The following is a 26,250-nucleotide window of genomic DNA, read 5'->3' as shown; positions in this document are numbered from 1 at the left end:
GCCCCCGGGCGGCCCCTGGCGGGCGGCGCGGCGAGCGCATGTCCGCGCGGCGGGAAGGGCGGGCGGCCGCCAGGGGGGCGGCGGCCGAGGCGGCGGCGGGTCCCGCGCTGCCCGTGGCCGCCGGAGGCGCGGGGGCGGGCGGGGAGCGCGGCGGCCGCGGTCTGAGGGAATGCACCGCGCGCACGCCAACATGGCCGCTGCCGCCGGGCGCGCGGCGTGGCGCTGTGAGTCTCCCGCGGGGGGTGCCGGGGCCGCGGCCCGCTCGCTGCCCGCAGGCGGCGGAGCCGGGAGCTGCCCCCGGGGCGGCCGGGCCGGCCGCGGGGGGGGTGGGGGGACGGCGCCCGTCTGCGGCGGGCGGCCCGCCGGGGCGGGGAGCGGGGAGCGGGGCGCTGCGGCCGGCGGGGTCCTCCCGCCGCCCCCTGCCCGGCGCGGGGGGCAGAGCCGGGGGCCCGGCCGGGCGGGCGGGGAGGCAGCGGAGCGGAGCGGAGGGGGCGCCCGGCGCGGCGTCGCCGCCGGGACCGCGTTACACAACGGGCTCCCTCCGGGCAGCGCCTTTGCGTAACGCCATCAGCCGCGGCGGTGCCGGCGCGGGCGCCCCCCCACAGTCCGGCCCGGCCCGGCCGCTCTGGCGGGCGCGCGGGGCAGGAGGGGCCGGGGCGGGCGAGCGCGGCGGGCTGGGAGGGAGCGGCGGGCGCGGGTGGGCTGGAGGGAGACGGCTGCGTGTCTGCCTGCCGCCTGCGCGGCCCCGTGGGGACTGCGGCGGGGCGCTGAGGGCTGCAAAGCAGGCTCCAGCGTCAGTGTTCTCCTTTAATTAGCTCGGGACCTGTGACCAAAAGAAAAAAAAAAGTGATTTGGCTCCTTTTAGCGTCCTGAGTAAAATCTTGTGGATTAAGAGGGCCTTTTGGTCCCGGTCTCAACTCGCCGAGCGCTTAACCGAAGCTGCGCTCGATGCTTGCTCTGCTGATAGAGGACTGGTCCCCGAGCTGCAAGGTCGCTTGGGTTTTTTTCCAAGCGGTGCGTGACTAACAACTGAAGCTTTACTCGTCCTGCAGAAGGGGACTCAGTACATCCTCAGTGGGCTTTTTATTCTTTAAAAAGTATATCTGGAGAATCTGCTCCTTAAATGCTGATCAGGCAGGTATTTCAGCGGCATTCACACGCCCCAGATCATCTTTTAAGCTGAGAAGGCCATCAGGGGTTTATTTCAAGGGATGCTGTGTGTTCAGGTGGATCATGGTAGTGTGTGCATTTGTGCAGATGAGTTTGAGAAAATTCTGGTATGTATCTAAGTCTAAAAGGTATTCTTAAAAATGTGTCCCAGCAATACATTTTACAAACTGTTCTTTAGAGACGTTGAAGAAAGTCTAGCTTGATATAGCTGAGCGTGTGAGAAGGAAAAGGTATAATGATCTTTTTTTTATCTAAAGAGAGAACTGTGAGGCTTTGGGATTTTTTACCTTTGTAAGAAACTTGTGGTTTGCTGGTATCTTACTTGGTATTTTCCTATCAGGAGTTTAAGTAAGTTTTTTTTTTTTTTCTTTTAAATGTTTCATGTAAAAATCATCTTTGTTTAAGAACCCACAGGTTGCATTTTAAAAATAACACTAGATACTGTAACAAAATATGAATAAAAAATACAATTTTAAGTCAGTTCCACAGTTATCTTAATGCTGTAAGCATGCATAATACAAATATGTATTGTGATTTAAAATGTGCAGTGAGTTTTAAGTACTCCGTAAACTGGGAGCTTTTTTCCTTACTGTTTGGTGAATATAACACAATTTTCAGTTACTGCTGTAACAACAAAGTAACTTAATGTTGCATTGCTTGTAAAGAGGCATTGCTGTACTCCCACCTGCTTGGAAACTTACTGAGAGCAGTTGAAATGAGTGTGTATGTGGGAGAAGAATTTTATTGGGTCTTGCTTCCAGAGGCTGAAGTGCTTATGCTAATTTTAAAATTTATAGAAGCCCTTTTATCAATGTTCCATCAAGATGGAATCATCGTCGTTGCAAATCCTGTGCATTTTGTTGCATATGTTTTATGGTGCGGATAGAAAGACGCACGAACCTCACCTTTAGTTACGTAAAACCAGTGCTGTACAGTGTTCATGTACAGTGCAGGATGAATGCTACCACTGAAGCTTCTTTTTATTGTTCTATGTAATTTTTGCACATACTATTATTTTTTTGAGGCATTGCTAATCTTGAGAACTGGAAGAAGAATATAAACTTTGGAAGAGGAAAAGAATCTTTCAGGCAGCAGCAATGTTAAAATTGCATGAAATTGCTTAGATCGCAGCCTTTTATATCATTCCAGATACATGCTTCCACAAGTACACACTGCTAATCCCAAGTAAGAAGCTGTATTTTCGAGACACTTTCCACTTTCATTGATTTCAGCAGGTCTTAAGGGTGTTCAGCATCTGTTTAGCATCTTATTAGAGGACTGTGAATCATAAGATGATCTTACGGGGTAAATTGCCCCTGCGGAGTTCCACGCTATCGGGGCTCGTTTGCTGCTGGAACTCCTACAGTCTGAGGAGGGAAGTAATCACACCAGAATACTGCTGGGGAGCCTGAGATGCAGAATTGGACAAGTTTTTTCATCTCGGGCAGTTCGCACTACTGTTGCACTTAAATATGTTTTAATGGTATGAACTCCTAAAGAAGAGCGGAACATGCTTTAAAAAAGCACACTGTAAGCAGTATGTGGGAAGTAAAACGTCCTCTGTTTTGGGGCCATATTTTGGCTGAGGCCGGAGTCCAGGAGTAATGGAAGAAGTTCAGCTCAAGTAATGAGAAAGAAGGTTCCTGCATCCCTGGGTAAATGGATGCTGAAACTGCTGCTTGCTGTGTTCAGTATGGGGCAAAGTAAGGAACTGTATATGGGCCACGGTGCTGCCCTACATTGCTGAAAGTTTGCTGAGGACTCCCGACTAATGAAAGTCTAACCTACAGGTGGTGTAGATATACTTAACCTGTTCAGAGCTAGCTTAGGTGTACGTGTTCCATAATAAATTATGCAGCTTGATGTACTTATTTTCTTTCCCTAGTGGTGTTAGCCCTAGGTGGTTTCTATTGTTTTGTCACCAGATGTTTTAAACTCATATTTGGAGTTTAAAAATTAATTAAGCTTTTGGAGAAGAAAAACCCCACAGGATTCTTTTTCTTTTTTATGTTATTGCCTAGTATCTAAAAGGCTGTTATTGTACACTGTATCTAAAGAAAGACAAACACTTGAAATTTCATGAAATATTCTGATTCCAGGACCTGGAGTGTAAGGGATAAAATGCCAAATAGCACAGCATGGCCAAGAGTATTTGTGTAGCTGTTGAGGGACTAGCGTGTGTCTGGTGAAGAGAACCCTCAGCCTGGTGCGAGATTAACAAGGTATTGTTATCTTTTTCTCCAGTTGTGAAAAGCAGCAGTCAAGTGAGGGTCCCAGTGCGATGGAGAGGTCAGGCAACTGCAGCTGCAGCCACAGCGACAAAAAGCACAAAGCCTCAAATTCAGCCCGAAGTGCAGTAAGTTTGCAACGAGGTGTGGATGGGTGTGACTTTGTTTAGTTGTGCTCTGTCGCTCTCTGATAAGGTATGCTGCTTTACCTAACAGTGGTTATGTTACAAAACATAGCAGTCACGGTGATTCGTCTAAGGTTGGTGTGGTGTGTGTTTTTTTTTTTATTTTATTTTTTTTGGTCATTGCCATTATCTGGCTAGCTGTATTCACTGAGCTGCTTGTTTCCGCACTGCTAAGTTCTGTGGGGCAAGGATCGTCTTACTTGTTCTCTGTGGCATGAAGTGAGGCACTGGCCATGATAAGGGCCTGAGGCAGTGCAGAAATAACACCCTACTGTTTGTTCTTTTTGTTTTACTTAGTTGGGGTTCTGCTTCCTGATTTTTGTTCAACAGCATAAACACTCTGGGAAGGATGGAATGGAAACAGGTTCCTGGCCAGTAAGATAGATTTAGGCTCCTTTGAGTCCTCCTTTTATTTGTCAGACTTTTAGCTTTAGCTTTAACAGGAGAATGGCAAAGTTCCAAATAGGTGCAACACTCTCCGGAGGTGAGAGATCTTAGTAACTGGAATCCTTCAGCTTGTGGAAATGTTTTGACTGGGATCTCCGCCTCCTGAGTGAGAGTTCTGACTAGCAGCCGTTTATATAAAAAGGTGATTACCACCATCTGCTTTGCTGTGCCGAGAGAGAAGTTAGTCTTGCTAAGTCCTTTTCAAAAAGATGACTGTTCTCTGGAGAGGATTTGGAGCCCTGTCCGGACAGAAGTATTTATGCCCCCAGCACTGGGCGTGTTTAATGCAGGAAAGAGATGATACTGAGCATTCTGGCATTTAGCAGTGTTGGCTCAGTCTCAGGTCCTGGCCTGGTTTGTTTTCTGGGTCAGGTTTCTCACTCTGCCCCAACATTTCTAAAGGCACATTGTTCCTAGTTGTGGAATCCATTTTCAGGGCTGGATGTTACAGCGCATAACTTGTTGCTGTTTAAACTTTCTTTCCTTAGGTAGAACTTTGTCTTTCCCCTGCCATCCCTGCCGTTTTCTCTTGGGCTGTAGAATACGTGTGCTACCTAAGCTTCTTTCTTGTTTTCAAAATCGCAAGTGAAAGAGTGCCTGGGAATCTCAGGTTTAAATCAGTCTGTCTCCCACATGTGTTTTCTCCTACATATGAGCTCCTGATGCAGGTCTTATAATGGACCCTGTGCTGATAGAAGGTAGATCTAGTTCTGTTGCAGTTCCCTTACTCTTTCTTGGCATCTCTTTGGAGCTGAGAGGCAGCACGTGTTGGACATGTGGCTGGCAGACTTGTTTTGTCAGGGATATTTCCCATTCGTAGTCCGATGGCCATGTACAGCTGGTTTTGCCTCACTTTTCCCATTTCAACAGTGTGTCAGACCTGCACATAGACAGAAAACCCATTGTGAAAAAAATAAACAAAGCTGAACTGATTTTATGTGTAGAAAGGCTCTTCACTTCTTTCACTGCTTCAGGAGATAAGATGTCTTTCTAAAGCAAAGATGGGAAAAAAACCTGTGAGTACCTCATCTGTTTTCTAAGGAAACATCAGTTTAATTTGGTTTAAAGTCTACAGCTGGAATTTATCAGAGATAGTTCCTTGGACCTTGTTTTATAACTTCTTAGTGTTCAAGCTGCAAAATAATTTTCTCAGTATACTTCAGATTAAGCTCAGTGTTTCAAGATGATTATTATTATTGTTTGCTGGCTATTCATGCTTGTAGTTCATATTTTTGCTTAAATGGGATTAACTTTTAAATAGAATACTACTTCTGCAAAACACAAATGCAGGAGGATAAGCTGATTGTCTTGCAATTTTAAAAAAGCAGTACATCACGAGGATTTGAAATGTCTGTTTTGTTTCTGTAGGAAACCTAAAACAGGAATCTTGATGTTAAACATGGGTGGTCCAGAAAGGCTGGATGACGTGCATGATTTCTTACTTCGTCTCTTCTTGGACAGGGATCTAATGACTCTTCCAGCACAAAAGTAAGAAACGGCGGGAACTCCTGTGTTAGGGTGAGTGCTGAGTGTTGCTGTCCTAGCTGTATGCTCAGACTTTAAGAGCTTTTGTGTACACCAGCATTTCTTAAAAATGAGAATCTGTTTTAATTGTCTTGTCTTTTAATTAGCGCAAGAAAAAGTTTTGTAATCCTGTGGGAAGTGTTGAAAATAGGAATGCCAAGATTGTTAAAATAGGAATGCCAAGATTGTTATCTTAACTTCTAAACGCAAACGATGGTTTATTGTCAGCTAACAAATTTGGGAAGGGCGATAGAATATAACATTAAACAAGTGATGCAATTAATGACTAGTTATAGTTGCTGGTCTATATTTCAGAGAGATGGCTAAAGAAACCCCAGTCCACTAGAGGTCTGTGGGGAAGAGGGAGATGATTGGGGTTATTTATGGTACTGACATGTGTGGCTTTTGAATGCTTTAGTAAATTAGCACCATTCATTGCCAAACGCCGCACCCCAAGAATCCAGGAACAGTACAGCAGGATTGGAGGCGGATCACCGATCAAAAAGTGGACGGCGGTGCAGGGAGAAGCCATGGTGAAACTGCTGGATAGAATGTCTCCTCACACTGGTACTGCTTTACTCCACTCTCCTTGTTAAAACCTGGTTTTGTCTGATGCGTTGGAAATGTATGTTTGTAAAGCAGCTTTTCTTTCTTGCTTTTATTGTGAGCTGGACAGAAAACACTGTTCGCACTTAGAAATCGCAGTAAAGATATTGCTAAAGTTCTTGCTCTTTGGAAGCTCAGCATATGCAAAACATGGGGTTCCCATGCACGCAAATATATTTTGGTGCTGTGAGCACTTCTGTGACTGCGTTGGAGAATAGTTTTAATTTTGCACAGTAGATTGCTATCAGTGCTCACTGAACCTGCAGCAACAGAGCAGCACCACAATCCAACCAACAGTGAAACATTTACCCACCTTCTCAGGCTGGACGCAGTTTGTGCTGTGGTCCAGGTGCCACCTCCATCTGTGCCTGAGGTAACTGGTTTAAAAGCTGATTTGGGTGTGTCCACTGTTGGACACTTTTGGCACGTTTCATCATGCATACCTAACTTCTTAATGGCTGAAGATATCTGGCTTAAACTGGTGTTCTCTGGTCCCCCGTCATCGAGAGAGAACAGCGCATATTGAGAGGTTGATCCAGCATATCTGGAGATCATTGTCAGGTGGTGGTCGTGGGGGAGCTCACCCTCCAAAGGCACCCTGTCTCTCTCCTAGGAAGAAACCCAGATGACTACATTAGACAAAGCGTCTTACTGTTAGATGGCTAAGTTAGGTGCCAGGAGCCTCAGTCGGTGCGTATGAGTATGAGGGGTCATGCCCTACTGTGTAAGCCCTCCTTGAGCTTGAATCTTAGATGATAGGAAAGGGAGTATATTTCATGAGAACAAATAAGGCGGGCATGGGAGAAAGGCATTCAGAGTGGGATTTTTACTCGCATAAAGGAGATGGAGCTTTGCAGCCTTTGGCAGGATAATCTCATGTAATTGTAGCTCTGCAGCTTTCTTGACTGTTTACGAGGAGGCAGGGTGGGAGAATGCTGATCCCCTTAGGCTGCACGTGTGCCCACGTATGCGCACATGCACGCACACAGTAAAACTTCTGTTGATCTGGCGTTTCTTGGTGGCTCGTGTTCTGAGCGCTGAGGCTGTTGAGTTTCTACGGCAGGAGTTCCCGTCCCTCTGCAAAATGCACGGCTGCCTCCTCGTGGCTCTTTCTTGCCTCTAACTGCAGAGCTGTGCCGTTGGGTGGGCGCGCAGCTGCAGCATCCCACAGTCAGGGCTCAGAGGACAGCGCGGCGTTTCCCACCCTTGCTGTCTCATCCTGAGAGTGCGTTTCCCAGTACAGACCTAGCTCAGCTGGAAGGTTGTGCAGCGACTGTCTTACATAAGACAGCTCTGATGCCAGAACTTAATTCTCTAAAGCCCTTTGTATTTGGCTTTGTTATGTCAGTGTGAGCCTAAAAGATAAGTAACTGCACGGGAGGGTGTCAGCAGCCTCAAATATTTTTCCAGGCCACAGATCTGTTTTTCATTCCTTTAAAACGTCCCTCTGCAGCTACTGCTTGTGCATACTGAGAGTTCTCGAAATTTTCACTGAATTTGTAACCATTAATAATGAATAAAAGCGATAACACCAACTATACCTGACTGCAGGACTGAAAAGGGTGTCAGTGGGAAGAAAAGATACTGTTTCATAGTTGAAACTGCAGGGCTGGGTTGAGTAATAGCTGTCGGCCCCACCCCAGGACCTGAGCTGGAGATAAGGCCGGATGGTTTGGTTTGGATGGAAGTAGATACTGTGTTTGCTAGTTCTTCCTTGGCTGTGAGGAAGCTTGAAAGGCGAACAAAATTTCCATCCCCTCTATCAAATTCACTGAATTTCCTTGAACTTAGGCTCCCTCATGGCATGCAGGTGTGACCCTTGTATGGGTTATCCTACCCTTAAATACTTGGTAGCACTGGTATAATGGAAAACCATTGCAGATTCTTGTGTGGATGCCCTCCTGCTGAGGGTTTAAGTCAACACATTGTATCTCGTAATTGGAATGGGCTAGGTGTGCAAAGACAGGCGATTGTATTATTCACCTAATGTTAATCTGCTGTGATTCGATCATGTTCAATCCCTCCCTGCTAAAGCTTCAAACTGAATTCATACACAAGCTGTTTTTAACTCAGGTTAAATGTATTCAAATGTATTTACAGTGGAATTTGTACCAGTTTAGCTAAACTACTTTCAGCTAGGTTGTTAGTTGAATTAGATTTCAGCCATGCTTGGTTAGCAGCTATGAGGAACTAGAAATCTTTGCTGCTGTTCTGCCTTTTTCTGGAAGTGATAGACCATTTGCATGTATTACCTTTTATGCTGCAGTTTCTTGCCATGTGACATTAAAATCGTGGTATTAATAAATAGAGTGGCAGCTCTGGAAATCAAACTCCACATCCACGTAGCAGCTCAAGGATGGTGGCAGTCTTCTGTCACTTGCCTCTCATGGTATAGGCTAAAAAGACAGTGAATCGTCACTGTGTTGACAGAAGCCAGGAGAAACAATGATGTGATGGTTGCTCTGTCTGAAGTGAGCTGCATGGGGGTCACCTTTTTTCTAGTAAGCCATTTCTCTGCATTATGCTTTTTGTTTCTGTAGTGACAAACTACCTCTGTGAGTAAAGGAATTAACAAGAACACTAAGCTGCTCATTTAGTTCCTCACCAAAGTGTTTGCTTCAAATATTTCTCATCCTGCCGCTACAGTATGATCACTAAACATTTTTAATAGAAAAACTGCTGAAGTAAGAGAAACCAAAGGAGATCTCCATTCTGTTCAGCTGAGCAACTTTACGATGGTGGATGCTGCAAGCATTTGTTTTCCTTCAGTTTCTGTGGCCTCAGTCTTTTGCTGATGTGATACTGGCATGTCAGGGGATCCCCTTCTATGTTTGACAATGCACATTATTTGATTCCCAGCTATTTTGTAATTCTTTTTAGGACCTACTTCAGACTTGTGTAGGAAAGGATTAGAGCTAGGAGATAGAAGGGTTTGGAAAGTGAAAAATAGCAGCCTTTGACTAGGACCAAAATTCTTTCTCTTTCATTCAACACACAGCTGTCACAGATTTATTCATTTGGATTATATTCATTTTCTTTTTTTCCACAGATGCTACCGTATAGTTTAATTCCAGCTGCAGTCCTTGAAAGTATAGTCAATGCCTAGAGCTGAAACTACGCCCTGTCATGGCATCAAAACCAGTAGTGTTTTCACTTAAAGTAGCCCCCGAAGGGTCAGGCTTTCAGAAGGTTCTGTAGATAAAACTTAAGAAGTCTTATCTGCTTTTCCTCAGAGTACCACTCCCACTTGCTTTTGTTCGGTGACTGTTTTTGTTAAGTCACATCTGTCTCTATCTGTTGTTGCAGTTTTTACATCTGGCCTGATATGTTGTTTAAAGACCTACTTTATTGCCTCCTGGTAGCTGCAGTTTTAAAATTTGAATGTGCTACAGTTTTTCTTCAGTAATTTTGCAGTGATACCAACTACTGTGTTGTTTCTCAATAGCTTGAAAAACCTAAACGTGCTTCCAGATTGAGCCGTATATTTTGGAATATTGTGTGTTCACCTTTAACACTTCGAATGGGAGCACTGATAACAAGTACTGTTAATGGATAACTCCCAGGTTGTGGTAACACATGAAATGCATGGTGAAGGAGAAATACTTTGTGTGCTTTTGTTACCCTGATCTGGATTTTATTTTTGGGGATGGTGGTAGAGTTTTCAGTTGGTTATGTATTTACAATTCCTGAAGACTTTATTTTAGACAGTATCAATAACCACCTATAAAATTCCCTCTTGTGTACTGCAAGTCAGTAAATTGATTTATTTATATGTTTGACATGTCCCATTTTGACAATGGGACCAATATCAAATAGTAAATAAACAGCCTCACCCATGTCATCCGGGTGGGAACAATAATATTTTAAAATGAACTGTTACTGTTACAGGCAGTTGTCTGAAAAATAAACAGAATTCTTTCTTAATGAAGAGGGGTGGGTAGGCTCAGTAGTCTGTTTGAATAAATCATGCAGATATGGTGGTATGGAAATCTGTTTCTATTGTGTTGTTTTTCATATGGTAGCATTGAGTAGGCTGATGTCTTGCAATGTTAATTATAAATGTGCCTTCTTAAAATATGGTTAAAACAATAAGGAAAGGAAACAGTTCTTCAGTTCAAACAGTATTTTTTACAAGTCCTATTTCAGTTGATTCCCTTCTTGCTGTTGGAAGAACGAAAGACCAGGGGATGAGAGGGCCACGTTGTTTCCTTAGATTGGCAGCTGTCTTCTCTTGGTGGAAGGAGCTGTCACTTACTCTGACTAGTCCTGATTCTAACTGCAACTATAAATCATGTATGCATATGCGCACGTGAAAATCTCTCCTTTGCTGCCCGTGATCCAAGACAAAACATAATACAGTGAGAACACTGCAAGAACCTCCCTAGTTGCTCATAATTTTTCCAATATGTCCCTTCCCAGGTTAGAGCCATATTATCTTCCCTCTGGTTAGTCTTTTTTTTTTTTTTAATGCCATTTAAAAATGTTAATGAGGTTGCTGGCCTCCAGAGCTGCTGAAGTTGGGTCATTATTTGCTACTGCTCCCAGCAGTGAGCTCTCTTGCCTCCTGCGGAGAACTGGGGCCAGCTAAACCTGCTTCCCAAATCCTGCATAAATGTATAGACTGGAGACCAAACACAGCACATCTGCTTCCTTCAGAAACCTGTTAAATGTTATTTCAGAACTAGTGACCCAGAAACCCTAAAAAAGAAACTTAGTTTTTGTTCTCCCAGGAACCTCTGCCCCCCATTTAAAAAGCCCCTTCTCCCCCCACCCAAAAGAAAACCCTATAGGCTGTTTAACCAAAAGATTAGAGCTGGAAAACAAAAACATGAAGCATTGTCCTTGGAGGAAAATAGTATTGCCTCCAAACTAAAGTGTTTACATGAGTGAAGATTTCTGTGGAAAGACAGAAACAAGCCCAAAATAGAAGAACACGTGTCCCTTATTTCGGATCAGTAATCTCCCGCCCCAAACAATGGTCCCTGTCCTTAGGGGTTTATGTGCAAATGGACCAGACTTATCCAGAGTGGGGGGAGGCATCTTCTCTCACAAGGAGAGTGACCAGAGCAGTTGCATCAAATGATGGTTCCACATTGTGCTAGTTTTGTTTTTGTTTTTTAACGGAGTTAGCTAGAGGCAAGGAATAGCAAGTAATGAAATATGAGTTTTATATGTAAATAGAAGGATGAAGAAGATGATGATAAAGTAGGAGAGGAAAAGGCAAGGAAGCCAGGTGTTCGAAGTTGAAATAGGAGTTCGAGGGCAGGGAAGGGAGGATGTGTTGAACAAATGATCAGTATCCAGGTAATTCTGTCTAAAAGCCCTCTGCAGTGTCATGACTGAGGCCCTCATCACGTGAACTCCTTTATGCACTGAAGTCATGCTGTTTTGATGACTTCTCCAATGGCACTTGGAGCTTGAAAGGAGTAAGGTTAGCTGACTTTCTTAATGCCTAACAGGAAGCTGATATCTATAAGGTGCAGGGTCTTTTCCTCTTTGAAAATTGATCCTCTCAAGATGATCCCTGTAGAGTTGAATGTTTCGGTGTTGGCCCACAAAATGGCAGCCTAATTATATTTGAAAGTTTAGGTAGATAAAACTTCCCAGAATGTACAAACTAGTTAAAGAATTTCCTTCCTTTTGTCAAAATGTATGGCAGAAAGAAGAAAGCCTTGTCTTCCCTTTAAACATTTTAGTTATTTATTTTATCTAGTAAAGTGTCAGAACTCTGTGTAGTCTGAAAACTATGTTGTTACTAAGCTAAGCAAAACCAGAAGTGCAATGATTCCTGCAGAAACAAATAATAATATACATCACTTCTAAATTCTCCTAACAGCAGAGTAAGTTAACAGCAAAATACTTGGCCAATGAAAGATGTTTTTATATGACAGCAGTTGAGGAAAAATAGCCAGAGGAGTATCAGCAGGTTTATTTCAGCACTTTAGGTCTATCTGGTTTTGTACTTGTTGGTGAATGAAGGGGTCAAAACTTCAGCAATTGGTAGAATTTTTGTTTAGCATGTTGACTGATGGGCCATGCTTCTGAGTAGAGATGACTCATGGGTATTGAAGGGTGGTATTAAAATATAGGGGAGTTCTCAATAGATGTTTTTCATCTGCAATTTCTCTTCCTGTGATGTGGTTGACAGCACCTCACAAATACTACATCGGTTTCCGGTATGTCCATCCTCTGACAGAAGAAGCAATCGAAGAGATGGAGAAAGATGGGGTTGAAAGGGCTATTGCTTTCACGCAGTATCCACAATACAGCTGCTCTACCACAGGTGAGAGTGTGTATGGGTGCAGAAGGTGAACAGCAGAGGTGAATGTAGCCACGTGTCTGTGAGCCAAAACCAGGGAGCCTCATGCAGTATGTGAAGTGTTAATGCAAATCTATCCTGTGTTCATCAAAGTACCCTTTCCAGTTGGCTTCACTGCCCACTCAGAGTTTTCTGTATTCTATTATAATTCCTAATTTTCGTTAGAGATTTTTTACTAAGGATAGCATTATGTTGCCATTATTATTTTAAGATAAAATAAACTGAAAGTCCAGGAACACAACTGAGTAAACTTTCTCCATGGAAACTACAGCAATAACTGTGCTTTAGTTAAAGAACTTAGCAAGTTGTTCTTTGCTTTTGCGTTATTTGGACTTTATGAAATAATTGTTCCCCTCTGATGTTCTCAGTTCTGATTTACAGTTGTATTTTAAATATGTAGTGTTTTAAAATATTAAAATAGTTTGCTACAAAATTGTTCTCATCTCACAGGTTATTAATGCCTTGGATGAATTTATGTTCTTAATTCTCGGTTTTTCAGGAAGCAGTTTAAATGCTATTTATCGCTACTATAATAAAAAGGGGGAGAAGCCAAAGATGAAGTGGAGTATAATTGACCGATGGCCCACACATCCCCTTCTTATTCAGGTATGGATCTGTATGAGAATCTTTGAAGTTGGCAGTCAGAATGAGACATGTAAATTGAACAGTTTTGATATGGAGGTACCCTGAAATACCCTTTTTAAAGTCACTATTTCAGCTGCAAAAAGAATGCTGCAGTTCTTCTGCACGTACAGTGTGGGTATGCTTCAGCATCCAGGAGTCAGATGTACTCATTTACAACCATCCCATTGTTATGGCTATGTGATCAAGTTGACATTCCTTGGGGTTTTCTTAGCTTGGTTAATGTAGGAGAAACTTGGTATCTTCACATTGACAGCTGGCTTTAAAACAATAAAGAGCTCTCGTAAAGTAAATACGTACATTTGAGTTTTCTTTTTAGAAATATTTGCTGCCAGTAAAAACACTGAATAATTTTACGCAACAGAAACATTCTGAGGAATCACTTTTTTAGGTCAAGTCTTAGTTTCTTACAAGACTTAAAAGGCTTTTAGCTACAGAATATCCTAAAAGGAGAGGAACCTATTTTGTGGCTTAGACTATGTTGTGTTTTTCTTTCTTTTTTTTTTTTTTTTAAGGCGGTGGGGGAGTAAAAAGAATGCTTCAGTTTGAGGATGCATTCTGTACACAAGACGTATTTCGTTACTGTATATCTATACCTGAAATTATAAGGGATGATTATTTCATGCCAGATGCTTTGGCATGATGATTTGAGAAAGTGAGCACCCTGTACATCTTGTTTTAAAAACATAAAATTATGCTATCATAGTGGTGCGGACTGGGAGGGACCTCTAGAGGTCATTAGTCCAGCTTCCCGCTTGAAGCAGGTCTGTAGTCGATACAGATACAGGTCACATCCGTTTGCTGCCACATGAGAATCTGACAAAGGGGTGCATAATTCTAGCCATGGTTGCGGCAGGAGCAATGGAGAGAAACCTTCCTACTCCTTAGTTTTCAGAGAAAACGGCATTTTTTTGTTCTTTGCTGGAGAGCTCAATGCTTATTTTCTGGCTTGGATTTAGCAATTCTTGTGATGAACAAACTGTAAAAATAAGTGAAGGACAGAAAAGTGGAACTGCCTGCACTACATGAAGTTCCCCTGACAAGCTGATTGAGTGTGATACTACCTTGAGGTCTGTCTTTGTCAGTAGGCACTCCTCCTGCCTTCAGCGAAACACCTCAGCAGACTTTAGGAACCCTTGGTATATTTGGAGAATCTACAACATAATAGTTTCCATTAGACAGCGTGTACACATGTGCTTTTATTTTTTTAATAAGCCAACCAGTGTGTATTTCCTTAAGCCCAAGGGAAGCTGTAAGTGGATGGCTGGCTCAGTCCCTGATTATAAAATTGAAATGGAAATTACATTTCAATTTTTTTAACGTTTCTGCCCCATTTTTCACTGTAAAATATCTAAGAAAAGACCACACAGCTACTTCCCGTTACTGCAGCAGCATGTGCAAGCTGTGATGGCAGCTGCTTTTCTGTCTGTGCGTTCCCTCAGCCCAGCTGTGTATATGCAGTATTCATGTGTATATGCAGGTTCTCGGTTCGAACGCTGGTGGTGGGAGTGTAAGGTCAGAAGTGTTTCATTACTTTTTTGTGTAGCACTAAGAATGTTTTCAAGTGTTGATTGACAGAGATTCTGTCTCCCATGTTATCCTCGGAGCTGAGGTCAGGGTAGAGTTCTCTGAATAAAGTTCTTCTCTGGAGCTTTTCTCAACAATCCATGAAGCAGGTTCTTCTCTGAGGCCGTGTTTGCATATTTCCTTTAATCTAGTTTAAGTGTAATGGGGCTGTTAAAAAGGATGTCTCTCTGCCCCTGTTTACCCATTTCTCTTCCCTTGCCCTAGCAGTTGCATCTGTGTGGCCTGCCTGGTTGGGGAGCCATTTTGGGGGCAGTAAAGGATAGTTTGGTTTGATTGGCTATATTCTTTCAGTTTGTTACCAGCATCTAAAAGCCATTGGAATGATCGAAAGTTGACAGGGGCATTTGGTGGTGTTGGGACTGGGCACTGTGTGTAATTACATACTGAACAGTATACGTGCGGGGTCTCAGCATTTTGAAGTTCTAAAAGCAACCTAGAACACGGAAGGTGCTTGTCTTGAGTCATTGATGAGTGTATACTAACTTTTTAGCATTTCCTGATTCAGATCTTTGCTCCTTTTATCTTAACAGTGCTTTGCTGAACACATACAGAAAGAACTGGATCTGTTTCCACCTGACAAAAGGAAAGATGTTGTTATCCTTTTCTCAGCTCACTCGCTCCCGATGTCTGTGAGTTACATAAGATTGTTTCTGAAATTACTAGATCAGAGTCACATTGGCTAAGCTGATTTGAAGGTTGTGCAGCTTGCATGCCACAGGACCGCCCTTGTACCTTGTTGTTGTACCTTGTTGTCCACCACTGTTGTGGAAGGGTCAGACAAACAAAAAGATGAATTTGTGAGTCGGAGCTGAAGGCCTGAGCCAGAGCTAAAGACGAGGCTTGTGAGCTGTTGTTACTTTCCTGTGTGCTTACTCAGATCTGTACTGTTGGCTGCTGTTGAAAATAGGATGCTGGGTTAGGTGGATCTCTGGTTGGACTCAGTGTGGCTGCTTTTATGGTCTCACGTGTTTGTAAGCTCAAACCTGGATGATAATAGAGGGGAAAATTTAGTATTTTCTCTCTAGAAAGTAGTAATATTATTTTCCCTGAAGGGATGAAAATAAGCTCTTTGCAAGGTTGCACTAAATGACCTGAACATTCTACTGTCAGTAACCAGCAACTTCAGCAAAATGGCTTCTAGTCATTGTTCAGAAATACAGTACTGACACCAAAATGTGACCGTATGTTCATGTAAAGGTTGAAGAATTTATCCGTTGTGTACAGGAGGAGGAGGAGATGTTCTGGTGAAGCAAATTCGTCGTAGATGCTGTTGGGCCGTCATGTCATTTTTCCTCTAAGATGAGTCAAGAACTTTATACACCCTACCCAGGGTTCAGTCAAACCATATGTAATGTGCTTCACCTTTTCACATGGTCACTTCCCCAGAACGTTTGGTGTGTGAAGCAGACAGTACAACCAGAAGCTCATTACTGTACTGGGGGAAAAATGCAACTGATTTCAATGGAATTTTACTCCATTTCTTTTTAGCCCCTGATTTAAACTCTCGTGTGTTTGTGCATTACTTTAAAAATGTACAGTTGTAACTCCACGGACACTCTGGGTATGTAGTAACTTCCGCTTATTTTATGGAGGCACCGGAACAGCTAATTCCGAGGACAGAAACAGGAAAGCCAGTGTGGGGAGCCCTTGCTGTTAGAGTGCTTTAGAGAGGAGGAGAAAACTCGGGACGCTCTCTGTCAGAAGCTGCAGCGCGGTCTGGGTTCTGCGGCCTCAGGGTGGTGGTGATGCCTGCGGGGCTGAGGCCGGGGTGCCCGCAGGGGTGCCGGTGCCGCCCCGGCCTCTCCCTGGCTGGCAGCGCGCGCGAGGCCCTGCTGCCTGCTAGCGCGTCGTGGCAGAGGCCGACCCTCAGCATCGCTCGTCATGCCGGGCTCCCGGGCTGTCTCCGTGCCGTTAGTCACGTGTGCCTGGTGTGCTCTGTCCCTGAAGCCGGAGGTGGGGAATGACCCGTGTCTGCGGTATTAAACTGTCTTCCTGTCGGGATGAGGTCACCACTTGCAACCTGCCTAGTGGGAAAGGTTCCTGGCCTGTGCTAACTGCCAAACCATGGCTTGGGATTGTGTAGAAGAGGCCTAGCAGCACGGGGTGAAAATGGGCCAGGCACTGCTCTAGCAGTTTCTCTATATATACGCTTGACTTTAAGGGCTTGCTCTTAATTTACTTGTGCACGTATCAACTTAGAGGCTCCAGGCCTTTGCATGTTGGGCATGCTAAAAGGGTAGTGAGAAGCAGTCCTTGTCCTGTAGACCAAGCAACCTCTCTTTACAATAGCTGAATTAATCTCAAGATGCCAAAAGACTTTATAACCTTTATGTCATTGTGTTGTATGTAAATGCTGTGTTTTCCTAGGTAAATGATTCTTTTGTCTTTGCTTGTGGGGTTTTTGTTTGGTTTCTTTCTCCTCTTGTTTAAGAGCAACAGATGAGTCTTAGTCTTTAGATGGACTTAGCGCAAATGTATCCCTGTGGAATTCAAAGGGCTGGTGTTTTTGTGTTGAAGGTAGTGAACCGTGGTGATCCATATCCTCAAGAAGTGGGAGCTACTGTCCAAGGAGTCATGGAGAAGCTGAACTATTCCAATCCTTACAGGCTTGTGTGGCAGTCCAAGGTAAGCGCTCAAGAGAAAAATATAAAGCCATCTGCACTATAAAGCTCTTCAGCTGTTAGAGTTTACGATCTTTTCTTCCAACTTTGTCATAATGTCAGAGCCTTTTTGCTGTTTTCAGGAATATTTCTGCTGTAATAGAACCCTGATCTCTTGCTTATATTCAGCTTTTTCAGATACTCTTTTTCCACAGATTCTTGCCTTTGAGATATTTTGCCTAATTTTAAAGTAGATTTTTGGTGTGGCTTCTAGAAAACCTGTGATCTCATAATATTCAGATAAGCATCTCTCTCTATCTGTCAGAAAGAAGAATCAAGTACCCACTGGATTTCTGTGTTGCTTTTTGAGGATCTCTGAGCAATGTTTTCAGAAGTTGTCACTATGAAATAGACATTCTTAATAAGAAGAACTTAATCCAAACAGGCCTTATTATTCTTCAGGAAGACTGCTTCCATTACTTTGTTCTTATTACCACTGCAAACACCAAGGAACATTTGTTTCATCAGAATTATGTAGTACAAGTAACTTATATCTCAAGGGCGTTATGCCTAACACACCATTGTTGTTTTGTTCTACTTCATACTTCATGGATAGTAAAGTGATGAGAGATTTTGTTGCATCCTGAAAATGCTTACTACTTTAAAAGACAGGTAAAACCTGTGCAGTAGTGATTAGGATTTTATTGAACTGCAAACAACTTTCATTTTGATACAAGAATCTCTTTTAAAGCCAGCCCAGACACTCTTTTGCGGGGGGACTTAAATGGGAGGACCATGTGTCTTCATAAAAATGTAATAGATAAAGTGAGAGGTATTATCAAAAATAGACGGACATATTTGATGTTGTTAAAAATAACCTAGTTTGTGTTGACCTGCTTAAAGAAATGATTAATTCCTTTAATTTTTTTTTCCCAGAATGATTTATTTGTCCTCTTTTTCTCCTTTTCTTACAGGTTGGGCCAATGCCTTGGCTTGGTCCACAGACAGATGAAACCATTAAAGGACTGTGTCAAAGAGGAAAGAAGAACATGTTGTTGGTCCCAATAGCATTTACAAGTGACCACATTGAAACACTTTACGAACTGGATATTGAGTATGCCCAAGTTTTAGCAAACGAGGTAAATATTTTAGAGTTTTCATAATTGCTTGGATAGTGGTGCTCTCAAAGTATTTTTCATCTTTTGAAATTTTGCTTTGTAGTTACTCTTTGCTATGAGATTTGGGGCAAATTTTCTTTTTCTGTAAATTCAGAATGAATCTGAACTGGCTGGGCTCAAACGAGTTTTTAGCAGCACAAAAGAGGTGGGAATTTGTCTTAGTAGACTGAACTCTTTAAGCTGCTACTATCCTAACTAAAAAGGAAGCATTGGATATTTGGCAGCAGAGTGAAATTTTGCCTTATTGTCACTTTATCTCTATTGAAAAACACGATATTGAATTTAATTCAGTCATTTTGGGGCAAATTCTGAATAAAATAGAGGATTTTGAAAGATAACTAATGAAGGTTCTAACAGAGTTAACTTTTCTCTTCCTTCTTGTGTTTGATTCAGTGTGGAGTTGAAAACATCAGAAGAGCAGAGTCTCTTAATGGAAATCCACTGTTCTCCAAGGTATCCTGCTTGTTGCAATAGTTGTAGAAGTTTGCAGTTGTGTTTCCTACTAGATTATGGGTGTCTTCAAATATTTTTAAAGTATTTTGGGTTTAAGAACAAAACCAGAAATCCCTGCACGTAATCTGTAAACTGCAATGTTTTCTTTTACTGCAATATTTAAAAGTCTAGTTTAGAAGTTTGCTTTGACAAAGAAAAACAATTTTTTATTCATTTGTAGTCATCTTCACAAAATATTTCTTTTAAGATATGATGCCAATGCAGCTCTAAAATGGGGTTTTCCACTGAAACATAGGGAGATGGTGCTTAAAAAGCAGAGTGCCAAACTGTGAATCCATCAGACTGCAATCTCACTAGTCTGTAACACACATTAATGCATTTTTTGATTTTATGCAAGTGGATTTGCTCATGTCGAATTTTTAATTAACTGTCTTTCAGGCTCTGGCAGACTTGGTCTATTCACATATCCAGTCAAATGAAATCTGCTCTAAGCAGTTAACCCTCTGCTGTCCGCTCTGTGTAAATCCTGTCTGCAGGGAGACAAAAGCCTTCTTCACTGATCAACAGCTGTGATGGGCAGTCTAGGAGAACACTGCTGGATTATACAGGAAAGTTGCCCTGGTGACAGTGCAAAGAAAAGGAACTGTTTGACCGAACTCTTCTCCCTGTCACGTACTTACAGAATGGTAGTCTCACTGATGTTAACCTGGTGTAACTGAGGAGAACTTGACTTTTTTGGGTTTTTTTTTTCCCTTATGTTTTGTTTGAGAGTGTCTGTAGAAAGTAGGGCGATAAGGGCCTGATCCTGTGAGATGTGAAGAGACCTCATCTTGTCTAATTCTGATGGGACTTGGCATGAGCCCAGTATGCACAGAAAAAAACTTGCAAAGCTTTTATGTAAGTTAGCTTCTATCTACTTTTCAGGGAATTTGGCTTCTGTCTACTTTTCAGGGATTTATTTGTGTGTGATTTCATTGTGATTATATTAATTTCAGCTTTCCAGGTCAAGTGTACAATTGTTTGCTTTGTTTATGCTTATGGTACAGTATAGCCAGCACAGTCACCAGGTAGCTCTTCTAAGAGTGATCTTTTCAGATGGGTTTTGAAGATCAAGTGACTTCTAATGCTTTTTAAAATAACGTATTTTTTTAGAACATAAGGATAAGGTTTTGTTTTGTTTTGCTTTTTCTGCCAGAGGCTTCCTATGAAAGCTTAGCTAGGATAGTAGAACTCACAAGATTTGTTTACATTTTATAGAAAAACATTATCTTCAGGAAAGCCCTGTGTTTGGAGAGCATAAAATGAAAGAAAGAATCTTGCTTGCTGAGGAACATGCTTGGTTGAAACAGATAATCTATGGTTCAGATCTAGCAGCCATCAAGAGCGCATGTTGGAACATGTTGGCTCATCTTTTAAGCAAAATACCTTTTTTCTTTTTTTAAAATCATTATTAAGAAGGGCTTTCTCTGGTTAAGTGAACTTAGGAAGTCAGGCTTGCTCTCCAGAAGGTTTATAGATTTGCTCTCTGTTTTCTGCTGTGTCACAGTGCTGTGGTTCTTGTGGGATACCTATGGAGCTACATAGGTAGAACTGATCTAACTTAATTGAAGCTGTCATTTAAAACTGAGGTGATAAATTGGGAGTAAATTACATTCTAGGTGCCTGAGAGCAGAGTGAGAGGAGAGCAGGCTGCCCCTCATGTTGAAAGCTGTGTGCTTTTGCATCCTGTGGTCTAAAGCTGAAATCTATTAGATTTCTGGCACTTAGAGTGGGTCTGGAGTATGCACCCATAACCCATTTAAATTGCTTGCTTGTTTTGGCAGGCATTTGGATGCCTCAGGACTGCTGAATCCACTCCTAAGTAGTGTTAGTTTTGTAGAGTGGAAGAACCTTTTTAGGGCACTACTCCTTCACTGTCAACACCAGGACAGATGTCTAGGTTAGTCTTGGGATATCAGGGGACTTTGTTTCAAAGACTGGTCACCACATAGCGTTTCTGACCTGGGGACTTGAAGTAGTTCAGGGTGGAAGTACCGCAGCACCTCAGTTAGTGGTCTTTCACGCCAGGCTGTCTTGGGATGAAGGAAGAGCAAAGCTGTGACCAGTGTTCTGTGGCACTGAGCATTATGTGTGTTAGTCTAGGCGTCAGCTTCGTGGATATAAACATTTACATGATGTAATTAGCACTGAAATGCCAGTCCTTTGGCAATGCAGGTTGTTTTCAGACACAGACTTTCTGTAAATTGATGAGCCAGCTAATCATAATATTTGAAGAAGTAGAGGTCATGCTGCTCAGACAGTTTTATCTGTTTATATAATTATGAAGCATGAACAGTTTGAACCTCTGATCTTTTAATGATAAGGTTGTTTAAGAAGAAAACAGGCCCCTGTTGAATTAACAGGGGCTTGCTTTTTTGTTTTGACTATAAACAAATGGTCCCCTGGTTCTAAATTATGTTAAAAGAATTAAACCTGGGATATTAAAGAAATAAGTGGGTGCCGTGTTGATCATCCAGTGGGCCAGATGCTGCCATGGAGTGATGTAAACTGTGGTCTTCTGCCTCTCTGGGACCCGTGGCCTAATATGTCTCGAGAGTTGAATGAAGTGTCTCCACTGCCACGCTGCAGCTTCTGAGTGTGATTATGGTGAGGTAGACTTAAACTCCTCCAGTGACAAAACCGCCCTACGTTACTGCTACCCCTTGTTGCTTTAGCAGAAAGAAGTCTTCCTCGACCCTTTGTGTCTATGCCTGTTCTCAGTAGCAGGGAGCCCAGAAGCAGGGGCAGGTCTGCAGAAGCCAAGAATGAGAGCGTGCTGCCTGTCCAGGGCTTTGACTTCCAGCACCTTGCTGTATTTTTAGTGTTCTCTGACTAGTGGAGGTATATGACTTTCAAACAGTGGGAGAATCTGTAGGGCAATTTTCCCCCATTTGTGGACATGAGTGGACTGGGCTTTTGAATGTATGTGTTGAATAGGACTGTAGCATGATGTCAAGGCACTATGTAGCCAAAACTGTCTCCCTCCAGGAGCTTCAGTTGCCTTTAAATCTTTCAGTTCTGGTCCTAGGCTGTTCTCTTGTCTGTCTTGGCATGGAGAGTACCAGAGTTCTCACAGTGCCTGCTATCGCTGTGGAGATTCCTTGTGTGCATCTCCGTCTTCCCCTCCTTGCTCCATTCCGACTCTGCACTCACCGTGTTGGCAGGAAAATGGAAGGCTAAGAGCGTGTTACTGCCCTTGCTCAGATGGATTATGTAGAGTTGTCCCATGTGCGTGGAAGGGTGAAATTGTCATGGAAAGGCTTTGATGAATCATGTCAAAAGAACAACAAAGTTTGCAGTGTATGTGGGGAGCAAACTTTGACCTTATGTGTCTCTTTCACGAAGAACTGCTTCTCTCCATTCCCACTTCTCTGCTTGACACTTGTGGGTCAGTAGCAAACAGTCTATTTTACAAAATGTTCCTACTAATATCTCTTTTTTTCTGTAAGTTGAAGGGTATATTGACCTTCAAATCCAGGTCGTGACCAGCGCGTTTAGAAGTCTGGCTGAAGCTGGAAACTGAAGATTAACTTTATATGATCATTGTGATGCTATGAATATGGATTGGCTTTGTACTTCCACACTGGAGATAGTAGGGAAAATATCAGCTGGCATTAGTTGCAAGGCATTACATTTGTTCCCAGTAATAGAAGGTATTTAAAATTCAGTTTTAAAGTATGCTAACCACAAGTGAGATAATTACTAGGCCTGTTTAGGCTATTGTTACCATTAGACCATAATGTAAAATCACTTAATTTTCTAGCTTTTAGCAGATAGATCATGTCTCATTGAGTTGGTGGGGTTTTTCATTTTGCTGAACAGTGTATGATATCACTCTGTCCACTATGTAACAAAATATTATTTTGTCTCAATGCAACATCAAAAAGCCTGTTGGAAAACTACCCTAGCGAGTGACCTAGCAGCTCTACCAATTATTTTTAATAGAAATCTGTTTTTTTCCCTTGCATTTAAAAACTAAATAAAAAAGTGAAATCACAGACACTGATAACAGTGAGAATTCTGTTGCCATTGAAATCTTCTGATCATGGGTTTTATGTTTGGGAGCATTTATGACCATGCTAACTAATGGTGGAATTTGACCTTACGTTGGATACTTACGATGCAGATGTCAATGTCTGAGCTAGTCTCCTAGGTACTGCTTATGGTCAGAAGATATCTTTTAAGTACTTCTGAGAAATGATTCATCTCCCCTTGAGGTTGATGTCCACAACAGGTTGGATGAATTTAGCCGTGTTGCTGCCTCTCTGTGAAGGCAGCCTGGTGCACCAACTCAGATGTGGTTAGCTGCCTCGCAAGATGTCTCAGATAAGGAGAGACGAATCCCATCCTGACAGGTGTTTTTGAAATGTTTTGTTTATGTGCCTTGTTGTTCAGCACTCTACCAATGCTTTATAGCCACTGTAAAAGGGAGACTACAGTCTTACTTAATTCTACATTTATGCATTTGGTTTGCCCCTGTGGCAGATTTAAAACATTTGGTGCTACTAACTCAGGACCCAGTCTTGTCAGATCCTGACCACTTTCTGCTCTGATTGAATTGATTTGAAAATGTGAAGGTGCCAGCATCTGACAGGCTGAAGTCGTTGGACAATAATCTTAATTTGATTTTTTTTTTTTTTTGTTATCAATTATGCTCCTTTTACTCTACTTTGTTTCATTTGCAAGTGTTTTTCATTAACATTTGCCTTGACAAAAAAGCCACCAGCAGAAGTGAGTTTAAGTGATCGATTGAGGCAGTGTTGTGTCCGAGGAGCTCGTTAATGCGAGCTGAGTGTTCAGGCTGGAATTCTGCAGCGTGGGGGCTTTGGAGGCAGCGCTGTTGTTGCTGTCCCCTTGCCCAGGCTGTTCTTTCTTTTTTGTGCTAATGCAGTGGTTTGTGGTGCAGTTTGCAGTGCAGGATCACAAGCAGTTGGCACAATCGAGACTGCAGGCCAGGGATTAAAATCTTCAAACTAATGCTCCCAGTGTTGTGGAGCTCTAGCCTGAGTATATTGTTTCAAAGTAGAGGAATTTGGATATAGAAACCTTAATGTCCTAAGGAAAGAAGTGGGAAATAAAGATGTTTGCAAATGGAATGTTTTGAAGAATTTGCTTTCACTCTTTGTATTTTTGCCTTTTCTGTGGTTGATGAAGTTTTTCTCTCTTGGAGTTTAATAAAATCTCCCTACTTGGCTGCATTTTTGAAAATGTGATAGCTTCCAAAAGTGGTGCTGTAATACTAAAAGGTGTGTGGATAGTATCTGTGAGCTAAGATTCTGGTCCCCCTTTATAAGAGGATTTTGCAGTTGAACTTAGTGGGGCCAGGATTTTCCTGGAAATACCTAAAAGCTCACTTTTATTCCCTTTCTGCCACAACCAGAGAGTGGGAAATTAGTATGAAATGTAAGACGCAAAAGAGACAAAAGTTCCTTTTATTTTTTTAATACCAGATGTGTACAAACACTTGCTTTCAGTCCAAGGTACAGATTTTAGATTGAACAAGAACTTCCATTAAGTGTAACACAAACAATTTGTATAACCTTACTGTGTATCATTTGCCATAAAGATGGAATTCCAATTAAATTTTTTGAAAGAAATAATTCAGCTGTGTGTCTGAGTAAGCAAGTTCTTTACAGTGATATTTCATGTCCTCTCTGTTCCTTTCTTTTTCCGTACTGGCACTCACTGAACAGCATTTTGATTCAGATCAGTAGAGGATTTTGAAGCACGTATTTCCCCCTTACAGAGTGTCGATTCACTTTGTGTACCAACTTTGATGCATATTCAACTACATTTCTTTGGATGGAAATACTGTGGGTGTGCACCAAATATGCTCCAATAGAAGCAAAAGGATCTGAACCAAGGACAGCTTTGAATCCCGTTTGAATGTTTGGTCCAAGGAACCAGACTAAATGTTGTCTGGAGTAAAATACCCAAATGGCCCGTAGTGTAGCTGCAGGGCCTCAGCACGCGCTGTGATATACTAACCTGTTCCCGTTGTGCCAAACTACTTGCTAATGCAGGTGAAGCCATGGTGGGTCCATCCATTAGGCTTTCAGGGAAAAGAATGTCACTTTAACTTTCTGGATTCACAGTTCTTCGGTGTCAAGTTGGGTGTGTGAGGGTGGAGTTCACTAATAAAGTTCTGTGAGTGGCATCTTTTGTGTAAGTATTTCTGTATTTTTTTTTGGAAATTGATGTCCCCAGTAATCAAAGCCGTTTATTCTGCTAGTGGAGACTTGCCCATATATATGATCGCTGACCTGATACTGCAAAGGAATAATTTCGTATTGCCTTCACTTTCCTGACTTCCTACCCGCTGTAACAAACTCCAGTATCATTTTAACTGATCACTTGGTGGTTGTGACAATTATACAAGGCTTTCATTTAAGAAATGACATGCCTCTTGCACAGAGAGCAACACCTGCATTTGTAGTTTTCTCTGTAAGGTGTCAAATTCAGTGTGGGCCTTGGTTTCAAAGGCACAGTCTGTTCTCCTATAGATGAAAGTGTATCCTGGCTAGGCTATGTTCCCCTCTCCAGACCTCCTCGGCTCCATATTTGCTGTGATCTTGTGCCTAGGACAATGCCAAGTGACACTTCAGGATGTGGAAAGGGATTTAAAATAAGTGGCTGCATGTGATACGATTTCTTCACAGCAAGACCCAGCTACACAAGGGATTACAAGCTTGGAGAAGGTGTGGAATTTAGCATCAGCCTAAGCATGGTTTTTGTAAAAAAAACAAAACAAAACAAACTCAAGAAGGCTGTGAATAAAGATTTGCTCTGGTTTTGAATCCCACACACAATTGTTTGTTTATTTAGTTATCTATTAACAGTCTCTAGGCAGCTTATTTCTTATGTTAAAATTAAGTGCTTGATTGATTATTTTCTAGAACAGTGATGAGAGTTGTTCTATACATAAGCTGAGCCATTAGCGAGCTCTCATTACTAGCTGGCTGTGATGGGGAGGGAGAGATATGAATAGATAGAAGAAGATGGGAAGAATGAGAGAGAGCAGTGATTTTATTTGCTTTCTTTCCTCTGGTATTTCAGTTTCTGTAGCATTTCCAAAGTGACCTTTCTCCTTTAAGCGATGCTGAAAATCGAAGACTTTGGTTTAAATACTCAGATGTCTGAAAACTTTTTTTCTTTTTTTCCCCAAGAGAAGCCACATCATTTGAGTATCTTTAAAACTGAATGAAACAAGCTACCGCGACCCAGGGGCGAGGCAGGCAGAGGCAGCGTCCTCCCCGACGAGGGCTGCAGTCC

The 26,250-nt window shown here is 42.4% G+C and overlaps 1 protein-coding gene across 3 annotated transcripts; it reads left to right on the top strand.

The window, feature by feature from the left end:
• LOC135324964 (ferrochelatase, mitochondrial) lies at positions 1 to 24,582 on the top strand. Of its 3 annotated transcripts, none has more exons than XM_064502175.1 (11): positions 1 to 224; positions 3,415 to 3,526; positions 5,399 to 5,518; positions 5,973 to 6,121; positions 12,309 to 12,443; positions 12,979 to 13,085; positions 15,239 to 15,337; positions 17,226 to 17,333; positions 18,283 to 18,447; positions 18,880 to 18,939; positions 19,378 to 24,582. In XM_064502175.1, exons 1-11 carry the CDS (start codon positions 170 to 172, stop codon positions 19,510 to 19,512), a joined length of 1,245 nt encoding a protein of 414 aa, XP_064358245.1. In that variant the 5' UTR covers positions 1 to 169; the 3' UTR covers positions 19,513 to 24,582. The 3 variants fall into 3 exon arrangements, with proteins under 3 accessions (XP_064358245.1, XP_064358246.1, XP_064358247.1); XM_064502176.1 differs by lacking the exon at positions 1 to 224 and adding an exon at positions 1,259 to 1,277; XM_064502177.1 differs by lacking the exon at positions 1 to 224 and adding an exon at positions 2,337 to 2,355.
• Positions 24,583 to 26,250: the final 1,668 nt, after the last annotated feature.

The sequence above is a fragment of the Dromaius novaehollandiae genome, chromosome Z (genome assembly GCF_036370855.1).
Source record: "Dromaius novaehollandiae isolate bDroNov1 chromosome Z, bDroNov1.hap1, whole genome shotgun sequence".
Taxonomy (NCBI): domain Eukaryota; kingdom Metazoa; phylum Chordata; class Aves; order Casuariiformes; family Dromaiidae; genus Dromaius; species Dromaius novaehollandiae.
This window is presented reverse-complemented; position numbering and strand designations above follow the sequence as displayed.